Source organism: Micromys minutus (assembly GCF_963924665.1).
Source record: "Micromys minutus genome assembly, chromosome: 6".
Lineage (NCBI taxonomy): Eukaryota > Metazoa > Chordata > Mammalia > Rodentia > Muridae > Micromys > Micromys minutus.
This window is the reverse complement of record NC_137975.1, coordinates 27367874-27386633: the sequence shown is the minus strand read 5'-3', so window position 1 is coordinate 27386633 and position 18760 is coordinate 27367874. Positions and strand designations below refer to the sequence as shown.

The window sequence follows — 18760 nt, the reverse complement described above, 5'->3', positions numbered from 1 at the left end:
ACTCACACATACACATTTAAAAAGTCTTTAAAAACCAAGCCAGAAAGAAAGAAAAAAGGAAGGAAGGAAAAGAATTTCAGAAAGTAACAATATTTGGTTGACAGAGAATTGATACTTATGTACAATATATAAGCAAATATACAACAAAATAAATAACTACATAAATCAAGTTGATAATTATAATTTGTCTTTCACAAATCAATATGAAGAGATGAAGATTCTAACTAAAAAATTAGTCAACACTGTAATGGAAATATAAGAAACTGATTTCATATGAGGAAAAAGCAAATAAAACCATGAAGAAATCTTTAATGCACACTAGCTAGCAATTAAAAATTACAGATGAAAAATATAGGCTATTACATATGACTGTTGTATATATAACTGGTGTGGCCGATTGTTTTCTTTTGTGTGTGTTTCTAAGACAGGGTTTCTCTGTGTACCCTGACTGTTCTTGTACTTGTTCTACAGACAGGCTGCCCGGCCTCAAACTCAACTGCCTCTGCCCCCAGTGCTGGGATGAAAGGCGTGTGCCATCATGCCCGGCTTTTTCTATAAAGTTGAAGACAACGATGAGTCAGTGATTTCTAGTCACAAATTTATCCACATCTGAGAATCATAAGCTAAGTAGGCACAGATGTAACAGATGAATGTATAAGGGTGTTCCTCATAGCACACACTCATAAAAATGAAATTAGAGAAATAGCAAAATATATGTTAACTAAAACTTGGTTATAGTAAAAAAAATGACACATTTACACAATCTAATCTTATTATGCATTAAACTGATGTTTCAGATAGATGTTTAGTCTTATCAAAGGATATCGCTGGCCCTTAATGTGAAATGGAGTGTTTGATATAATAGCATCTCGGTGCAAAAGGAAATGGAAGGATATGCTAAGAATAACCCCTTGGGTGATGAAGCCACGGGCCCTTGGTTCACTTTCCTGTGGTTTCACTATCAAGGAATTCGGTATGGATTGTTTTCATCATAAGAATAAAAGTTAAATTGTAAGTATAAACTGTAACCACAAGGCTATGTTCTAGGGCAGTTTTTTTTGAGGGGGGGCTTTCTATAGAAGTCTTTTAAGTTGTTTACATGGTTTTCTCTCTTTCTAATTGAAAAAAAAAATGTATTTACTGGGCAATATTTAAATCCAGGTCATAGTTCTTGTGTATCCACACCTCTGCTCCCATTCTGGTTCCTCCCTTCCCCCTACAAAATTAACTGAAACATCTACGTGGCTCATACAGGGTAAACAGTAAATCTCATTTTAAGCAAAGTAAGCAGTTATGCAACACACAGGAGTAAACCCCGTGAGTCCCCGTATGTGACATCTAGGTATTCACACACGGGATTGCTGGACACGGGTGATGATGTTGCTGTTTACCGACACCCAGACAATTCTTAGAGTTTTTACTTTTATTTATGGGTGAATAAAATGTCACCAATTTTGTTTCCAAGTGGCATTTATTATCCTGAATGTGCTCATTTAATTTAATCTAACAAATGTTCCCCAGTGCCAGAAGAAATCTGCTTTAAGCTGATTTAAAATGGATTAACAAAAGCACTCAGGAATTTTCTCCTATTTTAAAGGAACCTCTTGAGTTTGGGAATGGAAAGGGCCACCTCTGCACATCTTTAACCCCTTGGCATGTTGTTGCTTTGCTTTCCTTGCTAATTCCAGCTTGTATTTTGAGCAATGTAAAAGCAAAGGATTTCTCAAAGTTAGCTAATTTGTCTGAGTGGTCTAAATTCCGTAAAGAGTATCATTTCCGGTGCCAGAAGCTTTTGTCTTGTTGAATTTCCTCTTCTAGCTTGTCCCAAGGCCTATAAATGGACGACGGAAGACATTAAACAAGAAGTTGCGTTCCTCTGATGTAGAGAGTGAGGAGGAAGAGAGCCCATTACAGCCGTCAGGAGGCGGAAGGCTAATGCTTTGTTTCTGCTAATTCAAAATCCTTCTGGTACCTTAGCTTAAAGATCAAATACCACGAGGAAGTGAAGTGGATCTTTCCAGCTGGAAGGAACCAAATGATTTCCCATAATCCAATGATGGTTCAAATTCTATTTTAAAAGAGGTCCACACATATTTAAGCATAACCCTTTGCTCTTGCTTTAAAAAAAAAAAAAAAAAAAAAGATTTGGTTTGTATTTTGAGGCTCCAAAAACAGAGAAAATCTCAGCTCTTGTTATGACTTGGTCTAGTAGCAATATGTTAAAAATCATAACAATAATTTCCATAGCAAGTATGAAGCATACATAATTGATTTTGTTTTGCATTTCTGGAGGCAGTAGGGACTGCTTTTGTTTACAATTAATAGAAAGTATATTATCTGGTTCATTTACCAGAGTAATGGCCTCTGGATTCTGAGATCTCACAAAGCAATCACTTTGTGGTTAGTGAATGAATAAACCAACTGGAGAGGAGAGACCCTTGTCAATCTTTTTGTTTTATGAAATGAGAACACACTGCAGTTCAACCATTATCTACAACTACTATTACTTCACAGGAAATGGATATTTTAATGAGAATCACCCACTTTAAAAATTTCCACATAAGCCAGCTACATTATTACTGTACAGAAATGTAAACATCTGGGGATCCTTATGAATTTTGTAATTTCCAAGGCCTCCCTGAGTCTTATACATTTTATTTACTGATTTGTTGATGTATTTATTGGTAGTTTCCTAAGTCTTAGGAACCCCCTTCCCCCATTTACTGATGGAATGTTTCAATTAAGAAGAGCTACATGACACTTATATATGTTCTATAGAATGTGTTAACATAGAATTTGTTGTTGTCTTTAACCTTTTAGTTAATTGATACCTTCATTTATTCAACAAATAGTTTCTATGACTTGTTATATATTAGGCACTGCTGAAGATTATCAAGTAGGATAAGATCATCTCCATCTTTGGAAAGAGAGGTGTGTGTATGTGTGTGTGTGTGTGTGTGTGGTCATGTATGTGTATGTGGTATATGTATGTTTGAGTATGTATGTGTGTTTGTATATGTGAGTATGTATCTCTGCATTTGTTTGTATGTGTGTATACATGGTGTGTCTATGCATATGTGTGCATGTGTGTATGTATGTGTTTGTGTGTGCATGTGTGTGTGTGTGTGTGCTTGCACACACGCACATGGAGTGCACAGCATAAAAGAACACTGGTGACAAGAGCCAAGCAGGATCAAGACAGAATCATGACAGAGGTGACACTGAAGGTGACTATTGGAAGACAGAAAGATTGTGATAGCTCACACTCTCCTGGCAACAGCGAGATTAATGATCTTTGTCTGGTAAGCAATGGGTAGGACAATTCTGGAACTAGACACCTGGAGGCAAAGGTGTGAGCACAGTGCTTCCGTCCTCCTAAAGCCTTGAGGAGTTCCTCAATCCCTGCAAGTCTGTATTAGCCCATCTATAAGATCTTATAGATCACTGGATGATAGTTTATTAGATTAAGCTAGATACGATTTGGAATGTGAAAGGCCTGACACATATGTAAACTCACGGAAGTTTCCTGCCTGTGAGCCTTTTTGACTCTTCACACTTCAGACTGAGGAAGATTAGGGGGCTAGCCTGTGACTTAAAGAGAGAGATGGACTGAGAGTAAAAGCAAGAGGAGAAGATTTGAGGAATAAAGGAGGGTAGGGAGAAGTGAGAGATTGCACTTTCAAGATGTATTCTATGTTTGACTAATCCCCCCCTTCTCTCTCTGTGTGTGTATGTGCGTGCAACACGCTTGTGCATGTGTCCATATGCACGGGTACTCATGGAGACCATGCTGGGAACTGAACTCCTGCCCGTTGCAAGAACAACAAGAGGTTTTAATCTTAATGAGCCATCCCTCCAGTCCTGAAGCAGAAGGTATTTGAATTGCTTTGATGGGGTGAGATGAGAAAGGAGGAGGCTGGAGGAGAGATAACACATTTCAAACAAACAAGGTATCATTAGCCGAGTTGAAGGGCCAAGCAAGGGGCCTATTTTATTTTATTTTTTAAGTCTTATTGAATTTGAAGTCCTAGGGCTATTGTTGATAAACATGTGCAGCATCCTTAATAAATTAAAATAGGGATCAGGAGCAGAGATGCACATCAGCAAATTGTGTAGGGAGAATGGACCATAAAGATGTCATTTTGAAAAGCTCTATGGTGGCATACACCTATAACTCCAGTAATTAAAGGAGGCATAGGACTAAGAGTTCAGAGCTAACCTGGGCTACATAGAGAGACCCTGTTTCAAAAATTTCCCTACCGTAATAGAGGTCATTGTGATACCAAGGGAGTAAGAAAAAAGGAGGAGGAGGGGGAGGAGGAGGAGGAGGAGGAGGAGGAGGAGAAGGAGGAGGAGGAGGAGGAGGAGGAGAAACAAGGATTGAGTCTTGAGCAATTCCTCAACAGAGCTGGAGCAAATGACAGGAGTCTGAGGGCAGCAGAGAGGGGGAACTGAGAAGTGAGAGACCCAGGTGCTGACTGGAGGGCCACAGAACCTGCCAGGAGACAGGTTTATGAACAAAGCAGCATTCATCCGTCCTGCATGCCACAGAAGTCAAGGGAACAAGAGCAGGAGAGTCATAACAAGATGTGATGGCTTGAGGGGGCAGTCTCTGCAGTGTGACAAGAGCAGGAGACACATTTCCAAGAAGCAGGGAAATGTTAGCTCAAAGAGATGATTAGCTATTTTGGACAAAGATGCATACGGATCAAAGTGAAGCAAAAGCAATCAAAACGTGGATCTCTCTTCTCTTTAACACTTTGTGCATTGGACAAATGTCCAGGCTGTTCTGTGGACTGTTTGTTCTGCAGTGCTGGGGGTCAACCTGTAAGCCTCTTGCAGGCTAGAAGCATGTCTTCTGTGAAGACACTGCACTACATCCTTGACTTACAAAAAGTCTATTTGAGTGTATATATGTATATAGAATGTGCTGTCATCCTAAGGTGTGTGTTGTGTGTGTGTGTATGTGTAGACTGTGCTGTTATCCTAAGGTGTATGTGTATATATGTATATAGAATGTGCTACTATCCTAAAGTTGTTCTGTATCTCCCTCCTCTATTTGAAGGTGTTTTAGCGATCTCTCGATATGCAGCAGCAGGCCCCTCTATGTACAATTTCTTATCCGATCAGTTCTCTACCAGTGGACATTTGGCTTGTTTCCATTAAGTTGATTAAGAACAAAAAAACAAAACAAAACCGACTCTTCCCAGTTATGGAGAAGCCACTCTAGAGCTCTGACCCTTGCTGCCTGCTACAGACTTTGTGGGTGTGTTGACTAAACACCAGGGCCTTCTGTGTGTATCCAACAGCAGTTGCATCCTCGCGTCTCTCTCCAGAGATCTTCCCTTCTGTATTTGCATCTTTAACTTGGCTGGAGGATCCCAGTCCCTGCTCTGTAACCTCTCGCAAACGTTCTGCACAATAAAGCTTGGTAGGAAATAACCGCGGGGCTGAAGAGTTAAAGCCTGAATGCCAGACACATGACTGATTTGACCTTCATTGTAATCTGGGAAGATATAGAGATGCTGTCTCCATGGTAACTGTTGACACAGGAGGTACCTTAGATGCTGCCTGGGCCCACCTACGTTTACAGCAGTGGATCTCTGAAAGCAGAGGCCCACAGCACAAATGAAGAACAGTGCCGGCCAGGGGCTTTATTTGTAGCCCAGTAATGTTCCAGTTCCCTCCAAACACTCTTACCTGCCTTCAATGTTGTTTAAAGATGACACTTTACTTATTACTGGTGACTCAGGAAAGTTGCTTTGTGTAAGGAACAAATAAAGGAACAATCTGTTTCAGGGTCTGTGGAAATCCCAGTGCTGGACCTGGGAACCTGGAGGTAGGTTTCTCCCTTCTGTGAAGACACTGATTCATGGTGTGTCTCTGGGAAGTTAGGTGGCCTCTGTGCGTTTCTGTCATTCCAGGCACACACTAGAACCGTTGTCAAGATGGATGAGGTAATTCTTGTAAAAGTTTGTTCATTCTTCAGGTGAGAGCCATAGCTATATCTAGAAATGATACATGGCATAGATGCCTCTCACACTGGCTTCTCAGAGGCAGCTTAACATCCAACTAAACCCATTAAAGTCACCGATTAACTAAGAATTCCCTCATATCCCTTTACCTGGTGTGTGTGTGTGTGTGTGTGTGTGTGTGTGTGTGTGTGTGTGTACTTGTGGTAGAACCTAGGACCCTGTGCATGTTGAGTGTTTTACCACTGAGCTGTACGGATCTCTAATCCCTGTTCTTATCCTAGATAATTCAGTTTACTTATAGTTCTAAGTTTCAACAACCTAAGGTCTTCTAGTCACTTAAGCCTTGTTCCCAGTGGTTTCATCTAATGAGGATAATAGGTCTGTGATGAGATTAAATAAGTTAATATATGTAGAACCCAGCTCGGTGCATAGAGGTACCCAGTAAGTGTAGCTGCTATCACCGGAACTGTAAATGGACTTGACCTTGACCCCCCCCCCCCCATGATTTAAAATATCAGTTTTCCCTCTCCCCTCTTTCTGTCTCTCTCTCTGTGTCTCTGTTTCTGTCTTTCTTCCCTTCTTCCTGCCCCCCCCCTTCCTTTTGAGGAGAAGGGTCTTCTGTGGCCCCAGCTGGTCTTAACCTCACTACCTATTCCAGGATAGTCTCGAGCACCTGATCTTCCTATCTACACTTCCCAAGTGCTCCCCAAGATCCAGCGCTGAGGGTCAAATCCAGAGATTTTTATACGTTAGGCAAGTCAGCTGAGCAGGACTACACTGGGGTATTCTGTGGGGGAAATAACAAGGCTTTTAACCTCTGGTGACCCGGGCCTGGCAATAAAGAAAAGCTGGGCTTTTAGACCCTACAGGCTCCATGCTTCCATTGAGAATTTGATGTCAGCCAGGTGGCGGTGGCACCCTCCTTTAGTCCCAGAACTTAAGAGGCAGAGGCAGGGGAATCGTGTGAGTTTGAGGCCCGCTTGGTCTACAGAGTGAGTTCCTGGACAGCCAGGGTTGCACAAAAAACCCTGTCTTGGAAACCAAACCAACCAAATAAAAGACATTTTGGTGTTGATGCCTCTTCCTCATTCTCTTTCTTCTCCTTTCTATTGTTCTTGTTTCTGAGATGGGTCTAGGGTAGCTCAGGCTGCCCTTAAACTTGTTATGTAACCTAGAATGGTACTGAACTCCTGCTCTGTCTTATCCCCTAAGTGCAGAGCTGGAATTTCGAGCCTGCGCCAGCCTGTCCAGCTTAGGAAGCTGGTTCTTCAGCTGCCTGGTTCAACATCGACTCCTCAGCACTTGGGAGCTCCATCGATACGGGCTGAGTGAATAAATACACTTCTACATCTACTCAAACACAGCTCAAGGGTGACCACCAGAAAGAAGTCTGTTTGGCGTTTCAGGATTTCCTTTTTTGGGGGGGAGGGGATTTATTGCAATTCGTTAACCATATTACTTTTTCTTTTCAACATCTTGTCCTGCAGCTTCCTTCGCCCTTTTTGCTCAGATGCCAAAGAGCCGGGCATTGGCACAGGCCATGGGAAGACTGGCAAAAGCCTTAAAGTTCTTCTGTGATGACTCTGACCTTTCCCTTTTTATATACATTCTGGATGGGCATCACAGGTCCTGTTGGCTGGGTGGCCAAATTAAGTTTTTCAGCAGAACTGTCCCCCTTCTTTGGGAATAAGAGCCTAGGGGACTGAGACTTGAAGATGAAAAGCAGCAGGCGTCTGTACAGCTGGAAGAGAAGGCCCAAAATCACCTGCCTTCGGGTTTTTTTTTTTTTTTTTTTTTTGTTTCAAACAAAGTCAGTTGTCTTCAGAAGGCAGAGGCGAGCATTTCTTCTGGACAACGATAGTCCACAGAGACTCCAGCCTCAGAAAGGATCATTCTGAAGGTGTCACAAAGAACACCCTATTAGAGTGTCTGCCGCCCTGAAAATGAATCCTCCCTCTTTGTACTCAGGGTGTTTCCCTGTTAATAACAGGCTCCAACTATGACCCCAAGTTGTTTCACAGCCTCCCTCAAAGTAAAAGCTGCTCATTGTTCCAGAGCTTCCCTCCCTCCTCATTGCTAAACACACGCCTTCCCGATTGGGGTCATAGTAATACTATCCTTACTAAAGCTTCACCGTTGTATCGAGGGACAAGCAAGAGCAACTGCCTTTGTCTCTTCTCTTCCTCATGTTGTCTATTGAGGTTGAAACAGTTTTCAGTGAGATTTGACACGGATTTGTGAAGAACATGGTCTGAGCGCAGTGCTGGGCTGAAGCACAGGTAACACAAAGCCAGATGGTGGTCTTTGAGAATCTTCCATTTGCTTGGAGATTCATATAATAAGAGACATAATACTTCAGTAAAACTTTCTAATTCATATAATAAGAGACATAATACTTCAGTAAAACTTTCTAATTTTTCTAGTCCATAGATTTCTCTTAACTTGGTATATAGGCTCTAGAATCCTGTTGAAACTGGATTCAAGAACATTGTATTTAACAGCAGTCTCTAAGACACCTTCCAAGTACCTCTGGGTATGTTTTTGCTGTGCTTTTTTTTTTTTTTTTGTCTCTTACAGCATGTACCATATTTATGATATGTTCTTTTTATTTGTATATGTTCCATCCCCTATCAAGAGAGGGGACAGGAACCCAGAAACATGCTGGAGGAGTGGGCACAGAAGACCTGGGTTTGAGTTTGAAGCCAGACTCCAGTACAAATGGATGGAGAGATCTTGGTCATAGCATTTGATTTCTATGATCCCCAGTCCTACATCCAGAACAGGAAGACAATTAGGGCTTAGTTCATTGAATAGATGTGGAAACTAGTTACCATTTGAATGCATTTTGATGACTGGTATTTATATGTTAATATGTTAATTTTCAAAGGACCTTGCCCATGAGGAAAGCCCTATTAATATTAATTGAATTACTGAAAAACTATGCCAATCACCCAATGGCAGATTATTATTAGTGACTTTTTTCCTGTTTGGCATTGTTAACGGGGCTTATCTGTAATGCCTCACTGGGTTCAGGGAGGAGTGTTTCTAGGGATTAAGCAGAAATCAAAAGGGAGGGTCTTGCTACTGGAGCTGCCCTTTTTGATAGTAGGGACCAAAACTCCTCCCCACAAGTTTAATGTCTTCCATCTCAACGGCTGATGATAATAGGGAAGCCCTAGTTGTACAAAGTAAGATAGTTCTCAGTTCAGACTGTGAGTGTGCCTTTACTATATCTGTGATATAAGAGGCTTTTCTGAGTCTTAGCTCTCTCATCTGCAAAATTAAAACCCAGGATTACATAATTAAAATCAGACGTGTTAAAATAAGATCTGAGGAATCAGCAAGTTAACCAAACTCAGTGATAATTAAAGTAACATTCTCCCTTTGACCCTAAACATTGACAGAGCAGCTACAGTGAGGTTGAACATCATGTAGGTGTCAAGTCAGCTTGAAAGCTATAGTTCGTGGTTGGAATGCAGTGTGACCAGTTATGATGTAAAGGACATACATTGCTCTAGAATCAGTCCGGGAGGTGCCTATATGACTGTTCTGCATGGGAAGTTGGCAGTAAGTATCAGGGAAGGCTTTCTGGAGGAAGTGACTACTGTGGAGGGGGCTTAAAGTCAGAAGGACAGAGACCACAGTGACAGTCAGTACACAAGTTTGAGAAAGCATACCAGTATGGGGGAACAGAGAGGGGTCTGACAAAATAAACTCATAGAAATCTGCGACAAAAGGTAATCGTGGATGCTCTTTGTGGAAGGGGAAACAGAAGGCGCCAATAAACAAACAAACAAACAAACAAATAAAAAAAACCAAACGATCCCTCACTTAGAAAACTTCAGTGAGGAGTATCAAGTTAAAATGTCTTGATATGAAATTTATACATTTCTACAGCTTTGGAGAGTATACGCCTGGCCTTCCACTTTGGTTAAACCCATGGGTGCCTTAACTTACTGCATCCCTACATAATTTCGTGGTCAAGCAGCTGTAGCACCCCTCTCTCGGGGTTACTGCAAAGACTAAATGGGTGTGCAAGGCAAGTTCTCAGCAATACGTGCGAGACATAAGCAGCACTTGAAGTAAATATCAATTCTCTTGGCTGAACCACGTGTGGCGGGAGGGAAAAAAGCCTTTCCCCTCACTTTCTGCCCTCCCCTCGTCCAGCGGTGTCAGCGGCAGCAGCCCGAAGGACGTCCACTCCAGCGGACACTCTGCTGATTAATGGATAGGGGCGCGGAGCCGGTCACGGGCAGCAGCGAGGCTGGGCATGCTCAGTGCGCGCGGCGGCGCAAGACAGCGGCGGGGGCGGGGGCGGGCGCGCCAGGCGCATGCTCAGTGTTCCCATCTGCTCTTTCCATACAGTGCCGCAGCCGGAAAACCGCAGCAGCGGCGGCGGCGGCGGCGGCGGTGGCGGCGACTGAAGGGGAGCGACGCGTCCGGCCACGGGAGGGGTAGCGGAAAATACTAGGACAAGCCCGATAAGGCAGGAGTCGAGGGCCCGTGATTTGTGGCCTCCTCCAGGCCGCTGCCTTGGCCGTGAGCTGTGCCGAGGAGGCGGGCGGCGGCGGCGACGGGAGCGCCTGAGAAGCGCCGGGCCGCGGGCGGCTCGCGCGCTGCAGCGATTCTGACGTTTTCCGCGGCGGGTCCCGCGGCCCGAGGGGCGGCCGTGAGTGAGGCGGGGCGTGCGCGCTCCACCATGGCGGGGACACTGTCCGCGACGTGATCGTCCAGGCTGCCCCCGCCCGAGCATTCCGGGCCCTCGCAGCCGCCACCCTCCAGCGAGCCCGTGTGACTAAACGGAGACAAAGGGGAGGCGGCGGGGCAGACCGGGGCCGGAGCGAGCGCGGCCGGGTGCCGCCTCACGTCTATGCCCCGGGCTGCGGCGGCGGGCTCGCGACGAGCACAGCTGCTGAGCTTTTCCGTGCCCCGCACCCGGGAGGGCCGCGACCGGCGCGGACGATCTGAACTCCCCTCTCCGCCACACCATGTGAAGGCCGTCGTTCCTCCATCCCGACCAGCCACCGTGAAAGATGGGGGATGCAGCAGACCAGCGGGAGATGAGAAGGACGTTCATTGTTCCAGCCATCAAACCCTTTGACCACTATGACTTCTCCAGGGCCAAAATCGCCTGCAATCTGGCCTGGCTGGTGGCCAAAGCCTTTGGGACAGGTAAGTGATGTCGTCCCTTCCTCTTCCTCCCGATGCTGTCCACATCCCGGTTTTTGTTCCTGATTCCAGCCCCCTCCCCCATGTGTATCTTCCGGTACAGGTTCAGGGAGACACTGGAGACGAGCACTAGCAGAAAGAAAGAAGGCAGCTTTGGTCTTAAATGAGGTGCCCTTGACTGACGCGGGAGGGGTTGACCGGATTCCTTTTATTGGATAGCGTGTGTCTAAATTCGGCGAGCAAATTATCATGTTTTCCCAAAATGGCTTTAATTTGTGGTGCTTTCCTTATTATCCTGCATACATTCTCCTCTCGGTCATAACTGTGATTACCATACCAAGAAGTCTGAGTTTATTACTGGAAGAAGGTGGGGTACTATATTGATTTTGACATTTGTAATGGTGGCTGCTAGTCAGGCTCTATAGGATGAAAGGTGGTCACTGTTGAAGTGCAGTATCTTTTGTAGTCATTACTCAATCCTCTCACAGCCTTTCGTACACATTCCAAATTCTCCTTAAGCCACCCGTTAAAACCAGTTTTAGTTTTCTGACAGTATGGCGCTTTTTCACCTAATATCACCGAGGCATATTTCCCCTTTCAAATGTATTTTGACGTCATAAAATCAGATAAACAACACCTCTTTACTTTTGAGTTTTTCTTTTTGAAGTAGAGTGGGTTTCTTGGGTGTGGGGGGGATGTGTTGTTGACCTAGAAATCCTGTAGTACAGTGGTAATTAAACACTCCCTCTACAACCCAGCCTTTGCGGAATAACAGGAAAGAGACCTCCTGCTGTAATTCCTTAGCTCTTGCTTGAGGAACCCATGTTGTGGAATGCTGGAAAAAAAATGAGAGAAGTTCCTCAGTGCTTGCAAAATGTTCTCTGGATTGTTTGTGGAGGATGACTGATTTCCAGTTTTAGGACTGTGAATGTGTGGCTAAGTTGTTTAACCCAGCTTTATTGTTTAACTTTATACACAGGCAAGTGTTTCCAGAGCTTGTACATACATCTAAGTTAAGGACTAGATGAACCCCTCACTGTTTGTAAGAGTATTTGAATTAGTTTTGAAGGCATTTTTAATGTTTATGTCTGTCTTAATTTTATTTGAATTCCTATACTTTGATTAGAGAACTGACATCAGGAATTATTTTTTAAAAGCTAATTTAAGTTTTAAATGGATAATAATAAATAGGAAGCACAGATAATACTTGTAAAATTTCTGATTATAAGGAATGGGAAGCAGTGTATTAAACACCCATTTGGAAAACAAACGGAGTTTCCTCTGTGGAAGCTGGAAGACGGAGGAGAGGGAGAGGGCATAAAACTTAAAATCCAGAGGTGAATGTTTGCTGTTCATTCTCACAGAGGCTTCTAAGCAGAAATGCCCTACTTTCAGGATGTATGTCAGGCTGGCCACTGGATTCTGGAGTGCTTGGACACACTTGAAGAGAGGGAGTGAAGGAGTATACTATCAGTGGCCCTCTGAGGGCCCTTTTCGATGCTTTACATTAGAATTCACAACTCTGATGGCAATGTGCTCCCATTACAGCAGAAGGAAGCCAGGGCAGCAGTTGGCCTGGAGAAAGGATCTAAGTAAATCCTTAAGAGAGTGACTTACAAATTGAAACATTCTTTAAAATGGCTGTGTAGGTGTGTGTTTTGTGAGAGGGTCTCACTGTGTATGTTCAGCTGGCCTAGTATTCTGTATGGACTCAGATTTATAGCAATCCCCTGCCTTAGTGCCAGGATTAGAGATGTATGCCACCGTGTTCCACGTTTGCTTTGCTCTATTGATAGTCTTTTTTTTACTGATATTTTACTTATTTTTATTTTATGTGCATTGGTGTTTTGCCTGTATATATGTCTTTATGAGGGGTTGGGATCCCTTGGACCTGAAGTTATAGTTATGGTCTGCCATGTGGGTGTTGTGAATTGAGTCCTGGTCCTCTATAAGAGCAGTCAGTGTTCTTAACCACTAAATTATCTGTCCAGCTCCCATTGGCCATCTTTAAAACATGAAACATAAACTTACATAGAGCAAATAGTAATACAAAGTTTTTTTAATATGTTTTGATGCATTTTTATTTGCCACATACACAAAAAAGTTAATAAGTATTTCATATTGTTTTCTCTTACTCAAATGTTAACCCAACTTTTTAGGATAATGTATGGGTTTTTTGGTTGTTGTTAAAAATGTTTCAAGTTTCTATTTGTTGTATTATACTTATATTTTCTGTGCGTGCAAGAGTGTGTGCGGACTACCACTTCCTCACCCATGAGAGGACAACTTGCTGGAGTTGGTTCTTTTTCCCATGTGGATTCCAGGCTTAAAACTCATGTTGTTAGTCTTGGTGGCAAAGGCTTAAACACTGAGCAGTCTTACTGGTCCCTTTCTTACTTGAAATACAAAAAAATTACCAGTTTTAGAGCTGTATGTTGGAAAAGCAATTTATAATGGTTAATGCAGAAAAAATTGTGGGCAAAGAATAAATTGAATTGTAAAACCAGTAAGACACTAACATTTTGAAACCTAGAAAGAAGATATAAGGTATTTGTATGAATAATATTCTTGTCCTGAAAAATATTCCAAAGGCCTCATCTTTTGGGGAGGATGTGCTTTCATTAGTTTTTGAAAGACAGTGTCTAATGGAACCAAGACTGGACTTGAATTCATCATATAACCAAGAATTACACTGAACTCTGGTCCTCCTGCCTCAGTTTCTAGAGTGTGTGCTGGAAACTATGGGCTCCAGTCTTAACAGTTAATTTTCTCTGGTTTTGTGTAAATGAAGAATACGTCTGTAGATGAATTTACAGCAGCAGTAGATATTCTGGTTGTAAAAGAGGAGGTTAAATTGCCTGGTGACCTTTATTGTGTTTGAAGACTTAACACATTCAAACAGCCATAAAATTGAGATTACCTTAAATGTTTAGTGCCTTTAAATTTTCCAGCTGATGGGTATAGACTCTCTTGGAATGAATTTTTCTCTGTCTCTCTGTGTATATGTGTGTGAAACAGAAACAGAGAGACAGACTTACAGCCCTGGCCGATCTCAAACTCACAATGTAGACCAGACTAGCCTGGAACTCTCAGAACTCTCTAGCCTCTGCCTCTGCCTCTGCCTCAGCCTCCCAAGAGCTGGGATTGAAGGTATGCACTACTATGCCTTGTGTGTATGTCTGTGTGTGTGTGTGTGTGTGTGTGTGTGTGTTGAACAGATTTTTGTTGTGTAGTTCTGGATAGCTTAGGATTCATGTTAGTCCTATTCGGCCTCTTGAGTGCTGAGGTTGCACAGGTCAGCCGCTGTGCCCACCTTAAGGCTCATTTTGTAGTGTCAACTTACCATTTTAACTTTAAGAGTGTGTGTTTACGTGTGTGCATGTGCCTGTGGAGGCCACAGGCAGAGTCACTCTCCACTTTTTGAGACAAGGTTTCTCACTGAACCTGAACCTGCAGTTTACCAATCTAGCTCGCAAGCCCCAGGGACCTTTTTTTTCCCTCTCTTGGTGCTGGGATTATAGGTCCATGCTCCCACCAACTCTGGCTTCTTTCATGGAATCCAAACTCAGCTCCTCATGCTTGTGGTGCTGTCTTCCCATCCCTCTTTCCCTTATTGCATCTAGTCAGTGGTGTAAAGGCTTCTGCTGTTGTGAGTATACTTTGTTACATTTCTGCTGCATACCAGCAGATAGTGGTAAAATCCTACAGAAGTCCTGACTCTTAGATATGCACAGGGATTGTTGGAGCATTGGGTAGCCATGAGATGAAAGGAAGACCCAGAGCAGAGGCCATTTAGGACATTTTTGCAAGAGTTCAGGCAAGATGTGGTGAGGGCTCAAGGTGAGGTGGGTATAATAATAAATCTGCTGTATTTATTGGGCAGTTGCTGTGTGTCATACACTTCACACATACTATGGTATTTTAATCCTCATGATGACCTTAAGAGGCAGAAACTATTAATCATCCTAGGTTTACTGATGAGGAAAATGAGGCTCCAGGGTTTAGGAGCTCATCCAAAGGCATCAAAGTAATGGAACTGGGATCAGAACCAGGGAAGTCTGACTTGTGTGTGTGCTCTTAATAGTAAGAACTGTTTTACATGTGTCAAAGGGGTAGAAAAGAAGCAAGTGACAGAAGTGGTGTTGCAGAGATTTAATCCTTAGCATTTCTAGAGGACTGAATTGGGATAAGTGGGCGATTGCTTTGAAGAATATGAATGAGGATAAGGCCACCTGAGGATTCAGAGGAAATGAAACTTGGAGACTTCTTGACTAGGAAGGTAAATTGTAATACCAGTTAAGGGAGAGGCAGATGTTTTTATTTTGTTTTATTTTGTTAAGGTTTATTTATTTATTATGGATAGTGTGTAGCCTGTGTGTATGCCTGCAGCCCAGAAGAGGGAGGCACCAGATCTCTTTATAGATGGTTGTGAGCCACCTTGTGGTTGCTGGGACTTGAACTCGGAACCTGTGGAAGAGCAGTCAGTGAGTGCTCTTAACCTCTGAGCCATCTCTCCAGCCCCCATGTTTTTATGTTTTTGAGCTAAGTGTAAGTCCAAGTATGTTGTCTGGGAAGTTCAGTAAAGTGGATAGTCATAAAGCTAAGACTGCAGTATGGCTCAGAAGCTGGGCCTAGCAATAACAATCTGCTGTTCTGTGGATGGCAACACGTAAGTAAGGTTATAAGGTGGTGTGATTGTAGAGGACAAGGAGAACGTTGAGGCCAGTTTAGAAGAGTGAGTAGGCAGAGGCAGGACACTCGGAGTTAAGAAGCGTGTTGTGGCAGTGAGATGGCTCAGCAGGTAAAGGCCCTTGATTTAATTCTTAACAACTTAGTTTGATTCCTAAGAACTACACTGTAGGAGGAGACAGCTGACTCTGTGCCTTCACATGCACACCATGACATACACCTCCCCCCACCCAATAAGTAAGTAAGCAAGTAAATAAATAAATAAGTGACCAAATACATGTTTAAATGTTTTAGAAGAAAAGATAGTAACCCTAAGGTCCTGGGAGGACAGGTGGTTTGACAGACTGGTTTTAAGCTAAGGTGAAAGTCTAGCTGCAGTCTAGTCAGGGCAAGAGCTGTCCAGTGGGAACAGTGACTCAGAGTATCTTAGGTAAGTTTTCCCTTAGTTCTGAGAAAACCCTATTGAGCACATAGGTTCTTTCTTCACCCAAGTCTCTGTCAGGGTTTCCCAACTGTAGAGCTATTGGTCAGATAAATCTTTGTTCATCAGTGTCCTTGGTTCTTGTTCAAATGTTGAAAGTATTCTCTACACCTGCTGGAAGGTTGGGACACGTTGTCATCTTTACATTAAGGTGCAAACAGCATCCATGTTGAAAGCAAGAGGCTAGGAAGTATAGTTTTTCTTTTCTTTTCTTTTTTGGTAATAAAAGAAGAAACAGGCATATAGAGGCTCATTAAATTATCTATGGCCATTCAGATAAATCTAGTGAAAAACTTCCTTCTCATCTGAACCCTGACATACTCAGCTTTGTTCTGTGCAAGATGGTAGCATCAGAAATAATTCCCAGAAACTCTAAAGCAGTACACCTTTAAAAGGCTGAAAGGTATACTTTATGTTACATGCATATTACCATTAAGAAAAAAAATGAAATATTGGAAATAGCATAGAAAATGGGTTTGAGTAGGCCTAAAAGTTATGATGGGGACCCATTGGATATTAGAGCTGTGAGGACAGACAACTGGGAGTCTATGGATGTTAGAGCTGGTGAGGACAGACAACTGGGAGTCTATGGATGTTAGAGCTGGTGAGGACAGACAAATGGGGGTCCATGGGTGTTAGAGCTGGTGAGGACAGACAAATGGGGGTCCATGGATGTTAGAGCTGGTGAGGACAGACAAATGGGGGTCCATGGATGTTAGAGCTGGTGAGGACAGACAAATGGGGGTCCATGGGTGTTAGAGCTGGTGAGGACAGACAAATGGGGGTCCATGGATGTTAGAGCTGGTGAGGACAGACAAATGGGGGTCCATGGGTGTTAGAGCTGGTGAGGACAGACAAATGGGGGTCCATGGATGTTAGAGCTGGTGAGTACAGACAAATGGGGGTCCATGGGTGTTAGAGCTGGTGAGGACAGACAAATGGGGGTCCATGGATGTCAGAGCTGGTGAGGACAGACAAATGGGAGTACATGGGTGTTAGAGCTGGTGAGGACAGACAAATGGGGGTCCATGGATGTTAGAGCTGGTGAGGACAGACAAATGGGGGTCCATGGGTGTTAGAGCTGGTGAGGACAGACAAATGGGGTTCCATGGGTGTTAGAGCTGGAAGTACAGACAATTGAGACTATGTTGGAAGTGGATAGGAGGTCATTTCATTTGTAGTTAATGGAAAACCCAATTCAAGTTGGCTGTCAATAAAGAGGACTTATTGATTTATGAAACTGCAAGAGTCCTAAAGTAAGATGGATTTGGATTTGAATTGAGTGGGTATTTACTTTAATTCTCTTTCCTTGATTCTTTTAGCTGTACCTATTTTCACAGGCAGATCTCATTCTCCGGGTGTCATGGTACAAAATAGTTGTAGGTGGTCTAGGCCTCAGCCAGAAACCACAGGTCAGAGCCTTTCCTGATTATTACATGAAACTTCTGCAGTCTGTTTTTGCCTTTTTCTTAAAACCATTTGAAGGTATCTTGTCCATGTACAGTAGACGTAAACTTTTTTTTACCTTGGAAGTCATGAATTGTGGCTGGTTTAGATGCCCTGGAAGTACTTCCACCCCATCAAGCATTTGAAATAAATCTCAGCTACTGCCTCCTCTGTCCTAAGCAATGTACCGGTGTCACTGCCATCACCACAGCCCCACCCCATAGCCAAGCATTAGCATTTCTTACTGTTTCATATATTCTTTTTCTATTGTTCAGTTGTTCTTGTTGGGATCTGCAAAGGGTCCTTGTGTTTTAACTTTTTTTGTTTTCGTTTTTCAAATACATAAACTCTCCTCTGTTGTTCAACAGAATTTCTTGGATTTCAGCTGTACTCCTGAACCCAGAGGTCTCGTTATCCTCCACAGAGACACTTGCATGTCCATGTTTCTTACTTATGAGAGTAGGGAAATGGATGCACCCTAAATGCCCACCAACAGATGGGTGCTGGTGACAGTGTGGTTGGTGCATGTACACAGTGGGTGTTTCTCGGCTTTTCAGAAAGGAGTCATGAAGTTGGTAAAAAGTGGCTCAGCCTAGAAAGTATAATATTAAGTGCAGTCACTCAGAAAAACAACTCATTTTTGTACATGTCCATCCTAACCTGTAATGTATACATGTATGTATATAAAAACAGAACCCATATATGGCTGTAAATGTGGGGGAAGCCTAAAAATCTGGAAAGGGGTGTAAGAGAGGATTAGATGAAGGAAGGATGGACGGATGCAGGACACATGGGATATGAAAGATGAAATGCGTTTTGTAGGAAAGCTACAGTCAGGAACAGGGTAGCATGGGGTCAAGGGGGTGGGTGAAGGATGGAGAACCACAAAAGCACACCATTCTCCAGTGCTATAATGGTGTTTAACCCATTACATGCGGGTAAGAAGAGATCTTGTGACCTTTTAGCTCCTGCTCCTCCTGTTTCCACCTCCCAGGTGGTG

At 43.2% G+C, this 18760-nt stretch overlaps 1 protein-coding gene across 1 annotated transcript in view; it reads left to right on the top strand.

Moving 5' to 3' along the window:
- The first annotated feature begins 10386 nt into the window (after positions 1–10386).
- CAMSAP2 (calmodulin regulated spectrin associated protein family member 2) overlaps positions 10387–18760 on the top strand; it is a 68227-nt gene continuing 59853 nt past the window's right edge. The window contains exon 1 of the mRNA XM_080917658.1: positions 10387–11147. Coding sequence (XP_080773784.1) covers positions 11009–11147 — 139 coding nt within the window. The 5' untranslated portion in view covers positions 10387–11008. The remainder of the gene's footprint in view (positions 11148–18760) is intronic.